This window comes from Scyliorhinus torazame, chromosome 7 (genome assembly GCF_047496885.1).
Source record: "Scyliorhinus torazame isolate Kashiwa2021f chromosome 7, sScyTor2.1, whole genome shotgun sequence".
Classification (NCBI taxonomy): Eukaryota; Metazoa; Chordata; class Chondrichthyes; order Carcharhiniformes; family Scyliorhinidae; genus Scyliorhinus; species Scyliorhinus torazame.
Genome location: NC_092713.1, coordinates 23,100,230 through 23,123,787, shown reverse-complemented (window position 1 = coordinate 23,123,787; position 23,558 = coordinate 23,100,230). Strand labels below are relative to the sequence as shown.

The 23,558-nt window shown below is 45.9% G+C and overlaps 1 protein-coding gene across 1 annotated transcript in view; it reads left to right on the top strand.

Moving 5' to 3' along the window:
• Positions 1-23,558, top strand: part of LOC140426086 (calcium-activated chloride channel regulator 1-like) — an 84,547-nt gene that overhangs the window by 45,499 nt on the left and 15,490 nt on the right. The window contains exons 7-10 of the mRNA XM_072510430.1: positions 90-314; positions 391-568; positions 19,667-19,773; positions 19,863-20,084. Coding sequence (XP_072366531.1) covers positions 90-314; positions 391-568; positions 19,667-19,773; positions 19,863-20,084 — 732 coding nt within the window. The remainder of the gene's footprint in view (positions 1-89; positions 315-390; positions 569-19,666; positions 19,774-19,862; positions 20,085-23,558) is intronic.

The window sequence follows — 23,558 nt, the reverse complement described above, 5'->3', positions numbered from 1 at the left end:
CGAACCTGGGACCCTGGAGCTGTGAAGCAATTGTGCTAACCACTATGCTACCGTGCTGCAAATATTGCATTGTTCTCTCTATTAAATAGGAGAATCGTATTAACAGACTCCGACAAGCAGCAGCGATATTCTTAGTGCAGATCGTTGAAGTGAAATCGAAAGTTGGAATTGTCACTTTTAGCAGTGGTGCCAGTATTCAAACACATTTGAAATTGATTGATAATGATGATGTGAGGAAAGAACTTGTCCGACTGCTACCGAAATCAGCTTCAGGCGGAACAAATATCTGTGCCGGTGTTCGGTCTGGATTCCAGGTAACATTTGATAAGCTGAAGGAACTTTCAACAACACATTATTTTCCCGTGTTGACAGTAACTAACTGCTTTGCAGGTACTTCGCGGTGATGACGGTGCCACGGGCGGTGATGAAATCATTTTGCTGACTGATGGGGAGGACAGTGGAATAAGCAGTTGCTTCGCCGAGGTTAAACAAAGTGGGGCAGTTGTCCACACTATAGCATTAGGACCAAGTGCGGCCGTAGCGTTGGAACAGCTGTCAAACATGACAGGTAATAAACGCTGAAAGGCCCTTTCATTATGGTGGAAGCGTTAAGATGCTTAAAATGATTTAGCCAACATCGCAGCTGAAATAGGGAATTCCATGCGATTGCATTCCAATTACTGGGTCGACCTCCGATGGGAAATTGGTGGGATTGGGTGAATGTTTTTTGTCCTGGTGCTGCCCTGTTTTAGCCACAAACACAGCTAACCAGAAGGAAACTGAATGCAGTGTAATTTTTAATTTATCGTAAGCAATGTCACACAAGATTGAATAATAGCATAATTAAGCAAACACAATGGAGAACCAAAAGTCAAAGTGTTTAGATTACACTAAGATGAGTGGCATAGTATTACATAATATTTTACATAGAGGAACTGGCCATTCAGTGCAAAGGGTTCCTGCTAATAATGAACCTCCACCTAAGCCTGCTCCAACCTTGATTTCACCCCATCAATCTATCCTTTTATTCCTTTCTTCTCCATGCTTCTCTCCCACATCCTCAAATGGACATATGTACATCATCTCAACTACTTGAGCAGGATTGAGTTCAACATTTTCATCAGTCTCTTGGTGAAGACCTCTCCTCTAACATTCCTGTGGGATCTATTAGGAGCTATCTTATCTTTCTGGTCCGCAATTCTTGTCTCCGCATCAAGTGGATCTTTTTCTATAGCTTCAAAAAAAAATCCTTTATTCAAACATTTTCACAAACAGACATGATCTCATTGAATGGCAGAGCAGACTTGATGGGCCCAATGGCCTACTGCTATGTCTCCCGCTTGTGCTCTTATGGTCTTAATCTTAAAGACATTTAGGGTGGCACCGTAGCACAGTGGTTAGCCCTGCTGTCTGACAGCACCACAGACCCTGGTTCAAATTCCGGCCTTCGGTGACTGTGTGGAGTCTGCACGTTCTCCCTGAGTCTGTGTGGATTGCTTCCGGGTGCTCTGGTTTCCTCCCATAGTCCAAAAAAGTGCATGTTAAGTGGCTTGGTCATGTTAAATTGCCCTTTAGTGTTCAATAGGTTAAGTGAGGTTACTGGATTATAAGGGTAGGGTGGGGGTATGGGCCTAGGTAGGGTGTTCTTTGCAAGGTTCGGTGCAGACTCGATGGGCTGAATGGCCTCCCCCCTGCACTGTCGGGATTCTATGATAATATCCCAGACACCACCATCACTAGCAGAGGTGGAGGCACAGTGCTATATGGGAGGGCTGAGGCACGATCAGTTTGGCTGGAGACGAAGTTGAATTCAAACTGAGGCTTTATTAGTTTCTGGGGCGAAATTCTCCGGAAAACAGCGCGATGTCCGCCGACTGGCGCTCAAAACGGCGCAAATCAGTCGGGCATCGCGCCGCCCCAAAGGTGCAGAATGCTCCGCATCTTTGGGGGCCGAGCCCCAAACTTAAGGGGCTAGGCCGGCGCCGGACGAATTTCCGCCCCGTCAGCTGGCAGGAAAGGCCTTTGGTGCCCCGCCATCTGGCGCAGAAATGACATCTCCGGGTGGCGCATGTGCGGGAGCGTTAGCGGCCGCTGACAGCATTCCCGCGCATGCGCAGTGGAGGGAGTCTCTTCCGCCTCCGCCATGGTGGAGACCGTGGCGAAGGCGGAAGGGAAAGAGTGCCCCCACGGCACAGGCACGCCTGCGGATCGGAGGGCCCCGATCGCGGGTCAGGCCACCGTGGGGGCACCCCCCGGGGCCAGATCACCCCTCGCACCCCCCCCAGGACCCCGGAGCCCGCCCGCGCCGCCTTGTCCCGCCGGTAAGGTAGGTGGTTTAATCTACGCCGGCGGGACAGGCATTTTAGTGGCGGGACTTCAGCCCATCCGGGCCGGAGAATCGCAGGGGTGGCCCGCCAACCGGCGCGCCGCTATTCCCGCCCCCGCCGAATATCCGGTGGTAGAGAATTCGGTAACCGGCGGGGGCGGGATTCACGCCAGCCCCCGGCGATTCTCCGACCCGGCGGGTGGTCGGAGAATCTCGCCCCTGAAGTGTGGCCTCCTACAGCAGCTGACGAAATGGCTGCTGGCTGAAGGCCACGCATATTTATAACCCGGCTCCTGGGCGAAGCTAGCATGCAGGGGCCCAGGTGAACCTGTAGTGCAGGTTCTACCGTTCAACCCTTAATATAGGAACACAGTGGTTTACCACATTCACCCCCTGTTAAAATTGAGTCCGGCGGGGGTGGTGGATAACTAGATACAATTCGCAATCTTTAATATTTACAGAACAGTGGGAAAAAAATGTCTCTGGTCAACCGATGGGCCGGTCAGAGGTTCAGCAGGTCCGGCGCCTTGATCGTCCTCTGGGATCGACGAAGTGGAGCCGGCGATGTTGGTGCTGTCGTGGTCGAAGTTGACTCCGGGAGCGTGCCGAAATCCTCTTCATCAACGGGGGTGGGCAGGGGGAGGACGGACGGTCCTAGGGGGGTGATGGGGCGGCGGGGGAGGGTGGGGCCAGGGGCGACGGGGGTGGTGTGGGGGTGGAACCTGCTGGTGCCAGGTCCCTGAGGGAGACTATCCTGGCGGCCGTCGGGGAACGCCACGTAGGCGTACTGTGGGTTTACGTGGAGCAGGTGCACCCTTTCCACCAATGGGTCCGCCTTGTGGAGCCGCACATGTTTATGGAGAAGCACCGTTCCCGGAGCTGTGAGCCAAGTTGGGAGTGATGCCCCGGATGTGGACTTCCTGGGGAATGCAAAACGGCGTTCATGCGGTGTACTGTTAGTAGCAGTGCAAAGTAATGAGTGAATGGAATGTAGTGCATCAGGGAGGACCTCTTGCCAGTGGGAGGCCGGGAGACCTCTGGACCGTAGGGCCAGCTGGACAGCCCTCCATACCATCCCATTCTCCCTTTCTACCTGTCCGTTTCCCCGGGGGTTGTAGCTCGTCGTTCTGCTGGAGGCGATACTCCTGCTGAGCAGGAACTGACGCAGCTCATCACTCATGAAAGAGGATCTCCTGTCACTGTGGATTAAGGCGGGGAAGCTAGAATTGAGTGAAGATAGAATTAAGGGCTTTAATGACGGTGGCAGAAGTCATGTCGGGGCATGGGATGGCGAAGGGAAAACGGGAGTATTCATTGATCACACTGAGGAAATACATGTGTCGGTCGGAGGAGGGAAGGGGGCCTTTGAAATCTACGCTGAGGCGTTCAAAGGGGCAGGAGGCCTTCACCAGGTGCGCGCGGTCCGGCCGGTAGAAGTGCGGTTTGCACTCCGCACAGACCTGGCAGTCCTTGGTGATCGTCCTTACTTCCTCGACGGAGTAGGGCAAATTTTGTGCCTTAATGAAGTGGTACAACCAAGTGACCCCTGGGTGACAAAGGCTGTCGTGCAGGGTACGGAGTCGGTCTACCTGTGTGCTGGCACATGTACCTCGGGATAGGGCGTCTGGGGGCTCGTTGAGTTTGCCAGGGCGATACTTAATCTCGTAGTTATAGGTGGAGAGCTCGATTCTCCACCGCAAGATTTTGTCATTTTTGATCTTGCCCCGCTGCGTGTTGTCGAACATGAAGGCTACCAACCGTTGGTCAGCGAGGAGAGTGAATCTCCTGTTGGCCAGGTAATGCCTCCAATGTCGCACAGCCTCAACGATAGCCTGGGCCTCCTTTTCGACGGATGAGTTCCGAATTTTGGAGGTATGGAGGGTGCGGGAAAAGAATGCTACGGGCCTGTCTGCCTGCTTGAGGGTGGCGGCAAGGGTGACGTCTGATGGGTCGCTTTCTACTTGGAAAGGAAGTGTTTCGTCTACAGCGTGCATTGTGGCCTTGGCAATATCAGCTCTGATCCGGGCGAAGGCCTGTTGGGCCTCTGCCGTCAGGGGGAAATGAGTGGACTGTATGAGTGGGCGGGCCTTGTCCGCATAGTTTGGGACCCACTGAGCGTAATACGAGAAGAACCCCAGGCAGCGTTTGAGGGCCTTGGGGCAGTGGGGGAGGGGAAGCTCCATGAGGGGGTGCATGCGGTCGGGATCGGGCCCCAGAACTCCGTTCTGGACCACGTAGCTGAGGATGGCTAAGCGGTTTGTACAGAACACACACTTCTCCTTGTTATACGTGAGGTTGAGGAGAGTGGCGGTGCGGAGAAATTTAGCGAGGTTGGCGTTGTGGTCCTGCTGATCATGGCCGCAGATGGTCACATTGTCTAGGTACGGAAACGTGGCCCGCAAGCCGTACCGGTCGACCATTCGGTCCATCTCCCTTTGGAAGACCGAAACCCCATTGGTGACGGTGAAAGGGACCCTAAGGAAGTGATATAGCCGGCCGTCTGCCTCGAAGGTGGTGTCTGGCCAGTCCGATTTACGGATGGGGAGCTGGTGGTAAGCAGATTTCAGGTCCACCGTTGAGAAGACCCGGTACGGTGCAATCTGGTTAACCATGTCAGATATGTGTGGGAGGGGGTACGCGTCGAGCTGCGTGTACCTGTTGATGGTCTGGCTGTAGTCCACGACCATTCGATTTTTCGCCCCAGACTTAACCACTACTACTTGAGCTCTCCAGGTGCTGTTGCTGGCCTCGATGACTCCCTCCTAATGCAACCGCTGGACCTCGGACCTGATGAAGGCCTTATCCTGGGTGCTGTACTGTCTGCTCCTGGTGGCAACGGATTTGCAATCTGGAGTTAGATTGGCAAAGAGGGAAGGAGGATTGACCTTTAGGGTCGTGAGGCCGCACACAGTGAGGGGTGGTAAGGGTCCGCCGAATTTAAGGGTCAGGCTCTGGAGGTTGCACTGAAAATCCAGGCCAAGGATAAGTGCAGCACAGAGGTTAGGGAGGACGTAGAGGCGAAAACTGTGGAACTCTACGCCTTGGACTGTGAGCGTGACCGTGCAGTACCCCCGGATCGCTACGCGATGGGATCCGGAGGCCAAGGAGATACTTTGATTGGTAGGGTGTACCTTAAGGGAGCAGCGCCTTACCGTATTTGGATGTACAAAGCTCTCGGTGCTCCTGGAGTCCAGTAGGCAGGAGGTCACGTGGCCGTTGACTTTCACGCTGGTGGATGCATTGGTCAGATTGTGTGGTCTGGACTGGTCGATTACCATGGATGCGAGTCGTGGTTGATCGTTGGGCAGTGAGGCGGCCGTTGCGTCGGGGTCCTGAAATGGCGTTGGTCTCCGTGTGCTGCGGGGTGGACAAGATGGCGGCGCCCGGAGGTCCTGGGGGTCACAAAATGGCGGCGCCCATGGAATGCACGTTGCGGGGGTGGAGCCAGATGGTGGCGCCCATGAAGCGCACGTGGTGTGCGGGGGAGAAGATGGCGGCGCCCATTGCTCGCACATGGCCTGGGAAGGAGGGGAGGATAGCGGCGCCCATTGTCTGTGACCGGGGGGGAGGTGGGGGTGACCGCTGCCGCTGAGCGGGCCTGGTGCGGGGGAGAAGATGGCGGCACTCATTGCTCGCACATGGCCTTGGGAGGAGGGGAGGATAGCGGCGCCCATTATCCATGACCGGGGGGTGTGGGGGCGACTGCTGCCGCTGAGCGGGCCTGGCACACCGCTGCGTAGTGGCCCTTCTTCCCGCAGGCCTTACAAAGGGCAGCGCGGGCTGGGCAGCGTTGGCGGGGGTATCTTTGTTGGCCGCAAAAATAGCATCGGGGCCCCCCGGTGATCACCGGCTGGCACGTAGCGCGGGCGTACTGGGTGGGTAGTGTCCCTGCTGGGGCAGCTGCCTGTGGGGCCCATGAAGCGTAGGAGGAGTGGGCCACGCGGTTGGGGGCATAGGACTGTACATTGCGCAGGGCGACCGTCATGGAAAATGCTAGTGTTTTAGTCTCTGCGAGGTCGCGCGTGGCCCCTTCTAGGAGCAGCTGCCTGATAACATCGGCTCCAATCCCAGTTACAAAAGCGTCCCTCATAAGGAGATCTGAGTGCTCCTTAGCTGTAACACCCTGGCAGTCACAGTCCCGAACTAGTGGAATCAGGGCCCTCCAGAAGTCCTCGATTGACTCACCAGGTAGTTGAGTACGCGTTGCGAGCGCGTGTCTGGCGAAGAGCGTGTTCGTCTTCTGCTCATAACTCTCTTTGAGTCGAGTCATAGCGTCGGCATAATTGGGCGCATCCTGGATCAGCGGGAAGATTTTAGAGCTGAGTCTGGAGTACAAGATTTGAATCTTCTGAGCCTCTGGAACAGGGGTCGGCCCCGCGTTGATATACGCTTCAAAACAAGCTAGCCTGTGCTGAAATTCCTTTCTGGCGTCGCTTGCGTGTGGATCCAGCTGCAGGCGATCTGGTTTAATCCGGATGTCCATCTTCTGAATCAGATACTAATAAATTGAGGCACGATCAATTTGGCTGGAGACGAAGTTGAATTCAAACTGAGGCTTGATTAATATCTAAAGTGTGGCCTCCTACAGCAGCTGACGTAATGGCTGCGAGCTGAAGGCCACGCATATTTATAACCCGGCTCCTGGGCGGAGCTAGCATGCAGGGGCCCAGGTGAACCTGTAGTGCAGGTTCTACCGTACAACCCTTAATATAGGAACACAGTGGTTTGCCACAAGGGAGTTGTCCTCTACATTGACTCTGTCAAAGTTTCATGGCACCACCTCAAACATGGGCAAGCAATCCACCTGCTGATTTCCTCTTACCAACCCCCCTCAGCTGATGAATCAGTACTGCTCCTTGTTGAACACCACATGGAGCAAATACTGAGGGTGACAAGGTGCAAAATGTACTCTAGGTGGGGGACTACAATGTCCGTCACCAAGAGTGACTCGGTAGTACCCCCAGACCGAGCTGCCCAGGTCCTAAAGAACATAGCTGCTAACTGGGTCTATGACAGGTGGTGAGGGATCCAACAAGAGGGAAAAACACACTTGACCTCATCCTCTGAATGCATCTGTCCATGACATTATCAGTCGGAGTTACCACCAAACATTCCTTGTGGAGACAAAATCCCTTCTTCACATTGAGGATACCCTCCATTGGGCTAAACTTTGAACAGATCTATCAACTCAAGACTGGGTATCCATGAGGCACTGTGGGCTACGTGAGGGTTTAAACTAATGTGGCAGGGGGGTGGGAACTGATGCAGGAAGCCGGAAGGTAGTAAAACAGGAACAGGAACAAAAGGCAGTAAGGGGGAAAGTGTAAGGCAGAGAAGCCATAGTCAAAAATCAAAAAGGGTGACAGTACAAGGTACAGTGACTGAGGGGAGCTCAGTGAATAGGCCCAGTAATACTAAAAGGAATAAAACGAGAAGTAAAAACATAAATGGTAAGCGACGCGGCAGGTTGTTACATGAAGATATGGGTTCAACGACATGGAAAATTAGGAGTTAAGTGAAGAGGAAATATAACTTAGGAGAGGATACTGATCGAGGTGTTAAGATTCAAAACAGAGGTATAAAAGCCAACTTAAGTGGACTTTACCTGAATGCTCGTAGTATTCGGAATAAGGGAAATGATTTAGTGGCCATTACTGAAACATGGTTAAAGGATGGTCATGACTGGGAGTTAAATATCCGAGGGTATCAAACTATTCGTAAGGACAGAGTGGATGGTAAGGGAGTAGCTCTGTGATTTAAGGATGACATCCGGGCAATAGCAAGGGATGACATTAGTTCTATGGAGGATAAGGTTGAATCCATTTGGGTGGAAATTAGGAATAGGAAGGCGAAAAAGTCACTGATCTGAGTAGTCTATAGGCCACCAAATAGTAACATTATGGTGGGACAGGCAATGAACAAAGAAATAACTGATGCATGTGGAAATGGTACAGCAGTTATCATGGGGGATTTTAATCTACATGTCGATTGGTTGAACCAGGTCAGTCAAGGCAGCCTTGAGAAGGGGTTTATAGAATGTATCCGCGATAGTTTCCTAGAACAGTATGTAATGGAACCTACGAGGGAACAAGCAGTCCTAGATCTGGTCCTGTGTAATGAGGCAGGATTGATTAATGATCTCATAGTTAGGGATCCTCTCGGAAGGAGCGATCACAATATGGTGGAATTTAAAATACAGATGGAGGGTGAGAAGGTAAAATCAAACACTAGTGTTTTGTGCTTAAACAAAGGAGATTACAATGGGATGAGAGAAGAGCGAGCTAAGGTAGACTGGGAGCAAAGACTTTATGGTGAAACAGTTGAGGAACAGTGGAGAACCTTCCAAGTGACTTTTCACAGTGCTCAGCAAAGGTTTATACCAACAGAAAGGAAGGGCGGTAGAAAGAGGGAAAATAGACCGTGGATATCTAAGGAAATAAGGGAGAGTATCAAATTGAAGGAAAAAGCATACAAAGTGGCAAAGATTAGTGGGAGACTAGAAGACTGGGAAACCTTTAGGGGGCAACAGAAAGCGACTAAAAAAGCTATAAAGAAGAGTAAGATAGATTATGAGAGTAAACTTGCTCAGAATATAAAAATAGATAGTAAAAGTTTCTACAAATATATAAAACAAAAAACAGTGTCTAAGGTAAATATTGGTCCTTTGGAGGATGAGAAGGGAGATTTAATAATGGGAGATGAGAAAATGGCTGAGGAACTGAACAGGTTTTTTGGGTCGGTCTTCACAGTGGAAGACACAAATAACATGCCAATGACTGATAGAAATGAGGCTATGACAGGTGAGGACCTTGAGAGGATTGTTATCATTAAGGAGGTAGTGATGGGCAAGCTAATGGGGCTAAAGGTAGACAAGTCTCCTGGCCCTGATGGAATGCATCCCAGAGTGCTAAAAGAGATGGCTAGGGAAATTGCAAATGCACTAGTGATAATTTACCAAAATTCACTAGACTCTGGGGTGGTCCCGGCGGATTGGAAATTAGCAAATGTGACACCATTGTTTAAAAAAGGAGGTAGGTTGAAAGCGGGTAATTATAGGCCAGTGAGCTTAACTTCGGTAGTAGGGAAGATGCTGGAATCTATCATCAAGGAAGAAATAGCGAGGCATCTGGATGGAAATTGTCCCATTGGGCAGACACAGCATGGGTTCATAAAGGGCAGGTCGTGCCTAACTAATTTAGTGGAATTTTTTGAGGACATTACCAGTACGGTAGATAACGGGGAACCAATGGATGTGGTATATCTGGATATCCAGAAAGCCTTTGACAAGGTACGACACAAAAGGTTGCTGCATAAAATAAAGATGCATGGCATTAAGGGTAAAGTCGTACCATGGAGAGAGGATTGGTTAATTAATAGAAAGCAAAGAGTGGGGATTAATGGGTGTTTCTCGAGTTGGCAATTAGTAGCTAGTGGTGCCCCTCAGGGATCAGTGTTGGGCCCACAACTGTTCACAATTTACATCGATGATTTGGAGTTGGGGACCAGGGGCAATGTGTTCAAGTTTGCAGACGATACTAAGATGAGTGGTAAAGCAATAAGTGTAGAGGATACCGGAAGTCTGCAGAGGGATTTGGATAGGCTAAGTGAATGGGCTAGGGTCTGGCAGATGGAATACAATGTTGACAAATGTGAGGTTATCCATTTTGGTAGGAATAACAGCAAAAGGGATTATTATTTAAATGATAACATATTAAAACATGCTGCTGTGCAGAGAGACCTGGGTGTGCTAGTGCATGAGTCGCAAAAAGTTGGTTTACAGGTGCAACAGGTGATTAAGAAGGCAAATGGAATTTTGTCCTTCATTGCTAGAGGGATGGAGTTTAAGACTAGGGAGGTTATAGTGCAATTGTATAAGATGTTAGTGAGGCCACACCTGGAGTATTGTGTTCAGTTTTGGTCTCCTTACCTGAGAAAGGACGTACTGGCGCTGGAGGGTGTGCAGAGGAGATTCACTAGGTTCATCCCAGAGCTGAATGGGTTGGATCACGAGGAGAGGTTGAGTAGTCTGGGACTGTACTTGTTGGAATTTAGAAGGGTGAGGGGGGATCTTATAGAAACATATAAAATTATGAAGGGAATAGATGGGATAGATGCGGGCAGGTTGTTTCCACTGGCGGGTGAAAGCAGAACTAGGGGGCACAGCCTCAAAATAAGGGGAAGTAGATTTAGGACTGAGTTTAGGAGGAACTTCTTCACCCAAAGGGTTGTGAATCTATGGAATTCCTTGTCCAGTGAAGCAGTAGAGGCTCCTTCATTAAATGTTTTTAAGATAAAGATAGATGGTTTTTTGAAGAATAAAGGGATTAAGTGTTATGGTGTTCAGGCCAGAAAGTGGAGCTGAGTCCACAAAAGATCAGCCATGATCTCATTGAATGGCGGAGCAGGCTCGAGGGGCAAGATGACCAACTCCTGCGCCTAGTTCTTATGTTCTATCAGCAGCAGCAGAATTGTATTAAACCACCATCTGTAACCTCATGACCCGGCATATCCCCCACTCTACCATTACAGGGGATCAACCCCGGTTCAATGAAGAGTGAAGGAGAGCATGCCAGGAACAGCACCAGGCATATCGTAAAATAAGGTGTCAACCTGGTGAGCTACAACACAACGCTACTTGCATGTCAAACTGAATAAGCAGAAGCAATAGACAGAGCTAAGCGGTCCACAACCAAGGGATCAGAGTTAAGCTCTGTAGTCCTGCCACATCCAGCCGTGAATGGCGGTGAACAATTAAGCAACTCACTCAAGGAGGAGTCTCTGCAAATACTCCCATCCTCAGTGATGGAGGCGCCAAGCACATCAGTGCAAAAGACAAGGCTGAGGCATTCGCAAAACAATCTTCAGTCAGAAATGCCAAGTGGATGATTCATCTCAGCCTCTTCCAGAGGTCCCCAGCATCACAGATGTCAGTCTTCAGCCAATACGACTCACTCCACACAATATCAAGAAATGACTGAAGGCACTGGATCCTGCCAAGGCTATGGGCCCTGAAAATATTCCAACAATAGTATGAAACTTGTGGTCCAGACCTCGCCATCCCCCCAGCCAAGCTGTTCCAGTACAGCTAGGCTATTGTAGAAAATTGTCCAAGTCTGTCCAGTGCACAAAAACAGGACAAATCCAACCCAGCCAAATACCGCCCCAGTCTACTCACTATTGGGGCAGCACAGTAGCCTTGTGGATAGCACAATTGCTTCACAGCTCCAGGGTCCCAGGTTCGATTCTGGCTTGCGTCACTGTCTGTGCGGAGTCTGCACGTCCTCCCCGTGTGTGCGTGGGTTTCCTCCGGGTGCTCCAGTTTCCTCCCACAGTCCAAAGATGTGCAGGTTAGGTGGATTGGCCATGATAAATTGTCCTTAGTGTCCAAAATTGCCCTTAGTGTTGGGTGGGGTTACTGGGTTATGGGGATAGGGTGGAGGTGTTGACCTTGGGTAGGGTGCTCTTTCCAAGAGCCGGTGCAGACTCGATGGGCCGAATGGCCTCCTTCTGCACTGTAAATTCTATGATAATCTATGACACCGAGATCTCTCTGCTCATCCACACTGCCAAGAATCTTACCATTAGCCCAGTACTCTGTCTTCCTGTTATTCCTTCCAAAATGAATCACCTCATACTTTTCTGCATTAAACTCCATTTGCCACCTCTCAGCCCAGCGCTGCAGCTTATCTATGTCCCTCTGTAACTTGTGACATCCTTCCGCACTGTCCACAATTCCACCGACTTTAGTATCATCTGCAAGTTTACTCACCCATCCTTCTACGCCCTCTTCCAGGTCCTTTATAAAAATGACAAACAGCAGTGGCCCCAAAACAGATCCTTGTGGTACACCACTAGGAACTGGACTCCAGTCTGAACATTTCCCATCAACCACCACCCTTTGTCTTCTTCCAGCTAGCCAATTTCTGATCCAAACTGTTAAATCACCCTGAATCCCATGCCTCTGTATTTTCTGCAGCAGCCTACCGTGGGGAACCTTATCAAACGCTTTACTGAAATCCATATACACCACATCAACTGCTTTACCCTCATCCACCTGTTTGGTCACCCTCTGAAAGAACTCAATAAGGTTTGTGAGGCATGACCTACCCTTCACAAAACCGTGTTCACTATCTCTAATCAAATTATTCCTTTCCAGATGATTATACATGCTATCTCTTATAAATCTTTCCAAGATTTTGCCACAGCAGAAGTAAGGCTCACTGGTCTATAGTCACCGGGGTTGTCTCTACTCCCCTTCTTGAACAAGGGGACAACATTTGCTATCCTCCAGTCTTCTGGCACTATTCCTGTAGACAAAGATGACTTAAAGATCAAAGCCAAAGGCTCAGCAATCTCCTCCCTAGCTTCCCAGAGAATCCTAGGATAAATCCCATCCGGCCCAGGGGACTTATCTATTTTCACACTTTCCAGAATTGCTAACACCTCCTCCTTATGAACCTCAAGCACTTCTAGTCTAGTAGCCTGAATCTCAGTATTCTCCTCGACAACACTATCTTTTTCCTGTGTGAATACTGACAAAAAATATTCATTTAGCGCCTCTCCTATCTCCTCGGACTCCACGCACAACTTCCCGCTACTGTCCTTGACTGGCCCTACTCTTACCCTAGTCATTCTTTTATTCCTGACATATCTATAGAAAGCTTTAAGGTTATCCTTGATCCTACCTGCCAAAGACTTCTCATGTCCCCTCCTGGCTCTTCTTAGCTCTCTCTTTAGGTCCTTCCTAGCTAACTTGTAACTCTCGAGCGCCCTAACTGAACCTTCATGTCTCATCTTTACATAAGCCTCCTTCTTCCTCTTGACAAGTGTTTCGACTGCTTTATTAAACCATGGTTCCCTTGCTCGATCACTTCCTCCCTGCCTGACAGGTACATACTTATCAAGGACACGCAGTAGCTGTCTGATAGGATAAGAATCCGTTCTTGTAACTGCATTCACCTTTCTATAGTTCACACACACTTCTTCCCTACTGCCATCAGACTTTTGAATGGACCTACCTCGTATTAAGTTGATCTTTTCTCTACACCTTGCTATAACTGTAACATTATATTCTGCAGTCTCTCCTTCCTTCCTTATGTACGGTATGCATTGTTTGTACAGCATGCAAGAAACAACACTTTTCACCGTATACTAATACATGTGACAATAATAAATCAAATCAAATCAAAACACAACCGTTGGGTACTGTCTAGTTTAGGTACCATCATTATGGGTGAGCTCCATTGGCTGCAACCCACTTCAATTATGCCATTTTTAAGCATACTCTCAATCTCTTTGTTAACCCGTGCCAATTTTAAAGGATTAAGTCCATATGGATGTTGTTTGATAGGAGCAGCATTTCCCACATCTACATCATGTATAGCCATTTTAGTACTTCCCAATTTATCTCTACAAACTTGCCCATATGATATCAATAACTCTTTCAGGTCAGTTCATTTTTCCTCTGGAAGATAACTGAACTATTCATCCCAATTTTTAAGAACATCCTTATTTTCCAATTTAATTTGAGGTCTGTCAGATTCAGTCATCTGGATTTGGTTCGTCACTTTGAGTTAGAATCATTAAAACCTCCTTTTCCTCTCCTTCCCTTTCAAAGTACCTTTTAAGCATATTCACATGACACACTCGGTGAGTCTTCCTTCTATCTGCTGTTTTTACCACATAATTCACCTCACTTAATTTCCTTTCAATCTGATAAGGTCCACAAAACCTAGCTTTTAAAGGCTCACCTACCACTGGTAACAACACTAAAACTTTATCTCCACTCGCAAAACTACGAACTTTGGATTTCTTGTCCGCTACCCGTTTCATCACATTTTGGGCAACTTTCAAATGTTGTCTAGCCAATTCACCTGCTCTAGTTAATCATTCCCTAAAATTTGACACGTAATCCAATAGTGTAATTTCCAATTTTTCACCCACCAATTTTTCTTTAATCAATTTAAGTGGTCCTCTTACCTCATGACAAAAAATTAGTTCAAAAGGACTAAATTTGGTTGACTCATTAGGTGCATCCCTAATTGCAAATAGTACGAATGGTATTCCTTTATCCCAATCCTCTGGATAATCTTGACAATAAGCCCTCAACATTGTCTTTAATGTCTGAGGCCACCTTTCTAACGCTCCCTGCGGTTCTGGATGGTACGCAGTTGGTTTAAATTGTTTTATTCCTCAGCTATCCATAACTTCTTTGAATAACTTTGAGGTAAAATTTGATCCTTGATCCGATTGAATTTCTGTGGGTAGTCCATATCTAGTAAAGAATTTATGTAACTCCTCCACAATCTTTTTAGCTGCAATATTACGTACTGGAATGGCCTCTGGAAACCTAGCAGACACATCCATTATAGTCAAAAGATATTAATTCCCACTTTTTGTTTTAGGAAGCGGTCCTACATAATCAATTAGGACCTTTGTGAAAGGTTCCTCAAATGCTGGAATGGGTATTAAGGGTGCTGGTTTTATCACTGCTTGAGGTTTCCCCATCACTTGACATGTATGATATGATTGACAAAATTGAACTACAGCTTTATGTAGTCCAGGCCAATAAAAATGTTTCTGGATTTTAGCTTGAGTTTTCCTTATCCCCAAATGACCTCCCACTGGTACCTCATGTGCCGCTCACAACACCTCCTTTCTATACCCTACCGGCAATACTACTTGATGAACTTCTGCCCACTTTTCATCCGCCTGCATATGTACAGATCTCCATTTTCTCATCAAGACATCACTTTTACGGTAATAACACTCTGGTATACTTTCAGATTCCTTTTCCGTATATGCTTTCTGATATATCCGTTTTATTTCTACATCTTTCTGTTGTAACTCCGCCAATTTTCCTGAACTAAAAATATCCACCTCATCCTCCACCTGTTCTTGTTCTTTTTCGACCATCTGATCAAAAATCGTTTCTGGTAACTGCCCTTCCACTTCATCTTCACTCTTTGATTTCTACTCTTGTCTTAACCTATGACTTTGCGACCTTGTTACTACACAATCCGGAAAAATCTCAGGATATTCGTCCTTCAACACTTCAGTTGTCTGATTTTCCACTGGCTTATCAACCACATTAGGCATCACTCCCACCTGCGATCCAGCTATATCATTACCCAAGATAAACTGTATTTCTGGACAAGATAGTTTCTCTATTACTCTTACTACCACTTCACCGCTCTTCACTGGACTTTCCAACCTTACCTTATATAATGGAACGCTACTCCTCTCACCCTGAATTCCACATATCACCACCTTTCCTGGCAACATTCTTCCCAAACTACATAATTCCTCATCTCTTCCCATTAAAGATTGACTAGCTCCTGTATCTCTTAAAATTGTGACTTCTTTACCTGCCCCTCCTGATAAACATGAGTAAACCTTACCCACACAAGTAAATTCTGTAAAGACATCTGGCACCTTCTTATCAATTACTCCTTGAACAGGCTGTACAATCGTCTGCACCTCCTTCACTTCCCTTGGGCTTTCCTTTACCACTCTAACAAACCCCGCTGTCTTATCCTGTTTTCCCACATCTGTCTTCCCAGTGCTTTTCTTCAACCACCAACACTGTGACTTTACATGGCCTAGTTTATTACAGTGAAAACATTTGAAACTTTTCATTTCTCGTCCACCCTCCTGGATTTCTAGAGGTACACTCTCTTTATTGTCTCCCATCAGATCACCTTTACCTTTACCACTTGAGTATTTCTCATGTCCCCAGTTTCTATCCCTCTCCGGCTGAAACTGATGTCGGAAAGCTTTGATTTATGAATTAATTCATAATCATCTGCCATTTCTGCTGCTAATCTTGCAGTTTTAACCCTCTGCTCTTCCACATGAGTTCTCACTACATCAGGAATTGAATTTTTCAACTCCTCCAAAAGTATAATTTCTCTGAGAGCTTCATACGTTTGGTCTATTTTCAAAGCCCTTATCCACCTATCAAAATTACTCTGTTTGACCAAATTCTTTCCTTAAATTTCTAAACCTTGTCTGTAAGCTTCAGGCACTAACTCATACTCACCTAAAATGGATTTTTTCACCTCCTCATATGTTCCAGATACCTCCTCCAGTAGTGATGCAAACACTTCACTCGCTCTACCTACCAGCTTTGTTTGAATCAGTAATACCCACATGTCCTGTGGCCATTTCATTTGTTTCACAACCTTCTCACATGAAATGAAAAAGGATTCTACATCCTTCTCGTCAACCTTGGCAATACTTGGACATATTTAAATAGATCTCCACCATGTCTTCGACTATGACGCTCTGTCTCACTATCCTCATCAATCTCATCCAACTGTATGTTTCCCTTTGCGTCTGCCAATTTTAACTGATTTTCATGTTTCATAGCAATTTTATGAAGTTCAAACTCTCTCTCTTTTTCCTTGTCCTCACTATCTCTTTCTTTGTTTATTTCTTCTCTCTCTTTTTCTTTTTCCTCTCTATCTCTAGCTCTTTCTTTGTTTTTTTCTTCTCTCTCCTTTTCTTTTTCTCTCATTGCATATTCAAGCTGCTTTAATTCTTTTTCATGTTCAAATTGCTTAATCTGCAACTGGAGCTTTGCCATTTCTAATGAGTCAGAATGTAACTCAGGCAAATTTAAATGCTCAGCTACCGCGGTAAGTACCTCATCTTTTCGCATTTTGCCAGGAAATGTTAACTGCAATGCTTTTGCCAAATCTAACAGTCTGCTTTTAGTCGCTGTCCGTAAATTATTGCGTGTTACCGTGTCCACCCCAAAAACTTCTGAGCCTATGAAAGAGCCATCGTCCACAACACACTCCCCACTTAAACTAAAATACCACACCTAAAAATCAACCACCCCTCACCCCTCACTGTCTTTAAGTTCGTTAAGCCAATCCAATCAATAGACTTTTAACCCCCTCGAGCCCCCAATTGTTATGGGTCTGGGTTTTACAGAACCCCAAAGTGTTTCATGGAGTTCAACCGACCCACAACTTTTAATAGATTGTGGTGTGGGAAGCACACAGCGTACTCTCCAGGTGTGATACAGCAGAAATGGACAAGTGTTTTTTAAAACAAAACAATGTTTATTCTATGAACTCAAGTTAATCAGTTGAAGGATTTCTACCATGCAGTTACCAGCAGCACTTTGCGATTACTGGAACTCAGCAGAAATTTAAGTTAGAACTTCTCAGGTGCCAATAAAAATTGTTTTATTTGTCTTCTATTGGTTACAATTTGAAAGTCATTTAAAAGGCAATTCGTAGACAATTTGAAGCTTTTAAAGAATCACAGATATTATCTTCTTGCTTAGGCAAACAGCTCAACAATAACTTTTAAAAGTCAAAGACTGAAAATGAAATATGAAAAAAAGAGAGAGAGAGCTAATCTTCAGCTTCAAACCAACAAAACAAAAAACTAACAAAGTACCCACAAAAACCTACTCTCCCAATCTACCTAAAAAAACTAATCTACAACAAAACTAATCCCCAACTAAACCTCAAACTAAAACTCAAAATGGTGGGCCGAAACTTCTTTAGTTATACCCTTTCATATCTGTCTTAAATCATCTAATCACACCCCAATATAATCCTAATTGGTTTGGGTTAGACTCAAACACATTTGATTTGACGGCAAGCCGTCCATTTTCAATATGTGACATTACTTCTATTTGTTGCGTATCTGCATATTCGTGTATGTTAAAGAATGCGATATGGTGCTTTATCAAAGCCAGCAAAAAACTGGTTGTATGCTGGCTTGGCTATTGTAAATGACTTGCAAAATGCAAATCAAAGTCTGTTTCAATCTAGAAATTGTTATGTTTTGAGAATGTTGGAATCAAATATATTTGATTCTGAAGGATTTATAAACTGTCAGCTTTATAAGTTATGGAATGTGGTTCACGCTGTAATCACTAATGGCCCAAAAAGAGAACAATAGAGCCTTTAAGTTACTGGACTCTTGTCACCTCGTTGCCATGGAATTCAGCCCTTGTCCTTGAAGAAATGTAGTTAAAAGTGTTTGTTTCATCAGACTTCGGTGTTACTTTTAAACTATGTAAAATTAATTTGCAGAATATGTGTCTCTTCAATCCTTAATTTAAAACTGGGGCTTAATATTTACACTTAAACAGCTATCTTTTATCTATATTAGGTGTATTGGAAATACCTGGCTTCTACACCCTTCTAAAACAAACATTGAATATCTTAACACCCATTACTTCAAAGATAACTCCCAAAAGACTACAACACTAAATAATCCTTCAAACTGTTCCTTTAAACATCCAAAACACTTCAAAAATAGGAGCACTATAGGTTACATTCAATACATTTATAGTCTTTGGATTGCAAAATCTCTGTGTTTCTTCCTGCAGCTCTCAGCAAAACACACAGACACTCCCAGCTGCCTTCTCAAACTGAAACTCCAAAAAGCAGAAGTGAGCTCAGCTCCCCCCACCCTCTGACATCACTTCAGTAATATGATCAGCTCCATTTCTTAAAGGTACATTGCTTAAACATCTATTTCTTAAAGGTACTCTCACATGACAGAGGCCATTCAGCACATTGTGTTTGCAATTACTCTCCAAATGAGCATTATGATTTGGTACCATTCTCCTGCCTTTTCCTCTTACCCCTGCACATTGCGTCTGTTCATATAACCATTTGATGTTAACTCTATTTCTGTTTCACTTACAGTTCTACATGTCCTGATTCATGTTTCCGCACATCCCAGCTCTTTTACCTTTGTTTGGAGAAAGAAAGAGAGAAAATATTCACCAACGAATCACCTCTCTGCTTTCCCGTGACATTATACATTGATTTTGTTTCAAACACGGTTAGTTAACCATGAACCCAGGCACCCCTCGTGCCCTTTGATCCCACTCACCATTTCCACTGTGCTCTCACTTTTGGGTCCGCTCCCCATCAGTCTCATTGTGTGCCAAGTTACCTCATAAAAGGCACAGAATGCTTTCTCAATTCATAACTGTATGTATCAGATTTGTTTGAGGGATTGGATTGGGGTTTAGATTATTCATGATTTTATTGAATAGTGGAACTGGTTCGAAGGATACTGTATATGTGAACATTCCTGGACTTGAGTCCCTAGATGTCTAAAGATTACAAATGGTGGAACAACATTGAAGGTACCCCAAACCCAAGGTGCGTTTCTACTGCTGGATGGGCAGTATTAAAATCAGCTCAGAAACGTTTAATAGTTTATTCCTAACTGTCTTTCACTGGGCAGATTCTGTCACATTGCTAAACGCCTTGATGCCGATTTCTTAACTAAGTTCTTCGTTTACTTAGGCCATGGGTTTTATCGGTGTTTGAGATATTTCTCTTTCTCATTATTTAGGGGGTTTACAGTTTGCCGCCACAGATAACCTGGATACAAATGGACTAATTGATTCTTTCACTGGATTAGTATCAGGAAATGGTGACACGAGCAAACGAGCGATTCAGGTTGGATAATGGCTTTGCAATTATTCTTGCGCCATCCAAGTGAAGTGCTTTTCTGTAAAAATATAATGATTCTGTTTGTTTGCTCCCAGCTTGAAAGTTCTGGAACAAAGATTGACAACGGCCATTGGTTGAATGGTACAGTTTTCATCGATAAATCTGTTGGGAATAATACGTTTTTTGTAGTTACATGGGGGCAGCAGACACCAGATATCTTTGTACACGAACCCAATGGAAAGATTCACAACAAAGGTGACTTTAGGATAGATCAAACTGTGTGGACAGCCCGCCTTCAGATTGACGGCACTGCCCAGGTATGGATCAAATTGCATCCTTCAATTCTTTATGTTTTGCAGTCTATTTCTTGTCAATGTAACGTTGTTATCTCTGGCAGTATTGTCTAAGTGCAACCGACCTACTGCCATTCATCTTCCATTCAGACACAATCTCATTCTATAGAACAGTCTTTTGTGTGTTATTGGTCATTTGAAGACACATGACAAATGGAATGAAGCAAATGAACTTAAAATGGAATCATGTAGTCGAATGTTTATGATGGTGAGTGCCGCAGGCGCGCCATCCTGAGAGTCAGCATGTACTGCGCTCCTGCCAACTCTCAGAGGCCCACTGCCATTTCGGGCTCAATTGAGTGTTGGTTGGCCAATCTGGTAGGTCGACAGCTCTCCAACTCCTCCAAGCACATTGCTGCAGTGGCCAGAAGAGATACTGCAGCTCTCTGACTGGAACTGAGTCCCAGGACTGTTCCCAAGGTAAATCCTGGAGGTCTCTGGGACGGAATGGTTGGCAATGTCCTGGGGCGGTCGGGAAGTAGTGATTGCATCACGGGATGGTGGGCCGGGTGGGGGTGGTGGTGGTTGGCCAAAGCTTCCAAGTCTCGGAGGGGAGGGTGTCCCAAATTGGAAGGGACGTTCAGGTTGAGAGGTCGCGCCCCTCCCTTCCACTTGTCACCCGAGATGGAGAATGTTGGACAATAGATTGCCTATTCTGCCCATGGGCAACTTAATGATTTCAAAGGCACTGGAATATTCTGGGCAATAGGGCGGATAATGCCCTCGATATTTTACATCATCACGCGATATTTTACGTACTTCCACTCGGACATGTGCTCGCCTGGGGCACATAAACCTCTGCCCATAGAGTGACTACAACACACAAAGAGGCCATTTGGTCCATTCTAAATATTTAAGAAATGATCAAATTGACTTTTGATTTTACACCAATTTTCTGATCTGGTTTTAATTTATAGTTTCATTTTGACAAAGTTAAGAGTTTAGCAGTATAATTACGTATGTGACCACTTGGTTTGGTTCAGTCGCACAAGTCCGATGACAAATCACTGATACTTTAAATTCTATAGACTCTGGAACAGTCCCTACAGATTGGAGGGTAGCTAATGTCACTCCAATATTCAAAATGGGAGGTAGAGAGAAAACAGGGAAGTATAGACCAGTGTGCCTAACATCGGTAGTGGGGAAAATTCTTGAATCCATTATCAAGGACTTTATAGCGGAACATTTAGAAAGCAGTGGCAGGATTAGTCAGAGTCAACATGGATTTTTGAATGGAAAATCATGCTTGATAAATCTGTTGGTATTTTTGAAGATGTAACCAGTACAGTTGACACGGGGGAGCCAGTCGATGTGGTGTACTTGGACTTTCAGAAGGCATTTGACAAAGACCGCATAAGAGATTATTGTGCAAAATTAAAGCACATGGGATTGGGGGAAGTGCATTGAGGTGGATAGAAAGCTGGTTGGCAGAGAGTAGGAATTAATGGGTCCTTTTCAAATTGGCAGACAGTAACTGTACTGATATGCATATAGGTATACCAGTGAAGGGCAAATTATTACATATCAGTGTAATTCAAACACTAGAGGGCACCACCAGTTCACAGTATAAATATCAGACCTCAGGGAATCTTGGGCAGTGTTAGCAGAGGAGAGGGATTGATCACAGCTCTAGGAATAGTTAAGGTTAGAGATAGAAGTAGCTCGAGTACATCATTAGTTAATATTAGATTATGGATTACTGTATTAATAGTTATAGCTCTGTAGAGTGTGCAAACTCTATTTAATTTAATCGTTATTCAATAAATTAGTTTTGCTTCAACATAAAGATTGGTGGTTTCTTTATCATCTACTCATCAAACCATTCTGGATCACAAGGCAAAGAATAACAACATATTACCTTAAAGTGTAATATAACTGTAACAAGTGGGGTGCCACAGGGATCGGTGCTGGGACACCAGCTATTCACTATATATTAATGATTCGGATGAAGGAACAAAATGTAACATCTCAAAGTTTGCAGATGATATCAAGTTGGGTGGGAGGATGACCTGTGACGAGGTTGCAGAGATCCTACAGCATCATCTGGGCAGGTTGGTTGAGTGGGCAAATCAATGGCAGATGCAGTCTAATTTGGATAAGTGTGAGGTTATTCACTTTGGAAGCAAAAACAGGAAGGCAGATTACTATCTGAATGGTTGCAAATAGGGAGAGGGGAGTGTGCAGCGGGACCTGGGTGTCCTTGTGCACCAGTCGCTGAAGGTAAGCATGCAGGTGCAGCAGGAGGTAAAGAAGGCTAATGGAATGTTGGCCTACATTGCGAGAGGTTTTGAGTACAGAAGCAGGGATGTGTTGCTGCAATTATACAGGGCCTTGGTGAGGCCACACCAAGAATATTGAGTGTAGTTTTGGTCTCCTTCTCTGAGGAAGAATGTTCTTGCTCTCGAGGGAGTGATTCCAGGGATGGCGGGACTGTCATACGAGGAGAGACTGACTAGTTTAGGATTATTCTTGCTGGAGTTCAGAAGAATAAGGGGGGATCTTTTAGACATTTATAAAAGTTTAACAGGACTAGATAAGGTAGATGCAGGGAAGATGTTCCCAATGGTGTGTGTGTCCAGAACCAGGGGTCACAATCTGAAGATTCAGGGTAACCCATTTCGGACAGAGATGAGGAGACATTTCTTCACCCAAACAGTGGTGAGCCTGTGGAATTCATTCCCACAGGAAATAGTTGATGCTAAAACATTGAATATATAGAGGCAGCTAAATATAGCACTTGGGGGGAATGGGATCAAAGGCTATGGGAAGAAAGCAAGATTTGGCTATTGAGTTGGATGATCAGCCATGATCGTGATAAATGGCGGAGCAGGCTCGAAGGGCCAAAAGGCCTCCTCCTGCTCCTATCCTATCATGTATATCCTATATACTTATGTTCTCCTGCTCCTCCCCCTGTGCTGATCCCAATGTCACTCTAACATCATTTATTGATTCTGCTGCGGCTCCCATGTTCTCCAGTCTGCTGCTCCTTTACAATTCTTGTTGTCTGAGGTTCCCACAATCGCCAATGGTGTCTGTTCCTGGTTATTCCCTCAGTGTGAAATGTAGCTCTTCAATATGGCACACACGTCCAGTGCATTATTGAGAATGCTGGGAACCACAAAACATTAATTCAATCTCAGCAACAGCCTTGGGACTTAACTCATGGGGGACACCCCAATAAGATCCAACCCTGAGTTCACTGAATTTCATACAGACCAGTTTCTAAGATTGTTACCTGGAGAGCAGTCAGGGGCAGGCGTGTCCTCAACGTTCCTTCCCTCCCCAGCGAGCGGCACTGGAGCCAAATGTAGAGATTTGGCTGAGGTCAGCTCAGTCAGCACAGAACATCAATTGAACTGGGAGACTTTCCTGAACAAATCATGGGGGCGCGGGGATTTCCTATCTGTCCCACAATTAACAACGAATATTCGTTCCCCA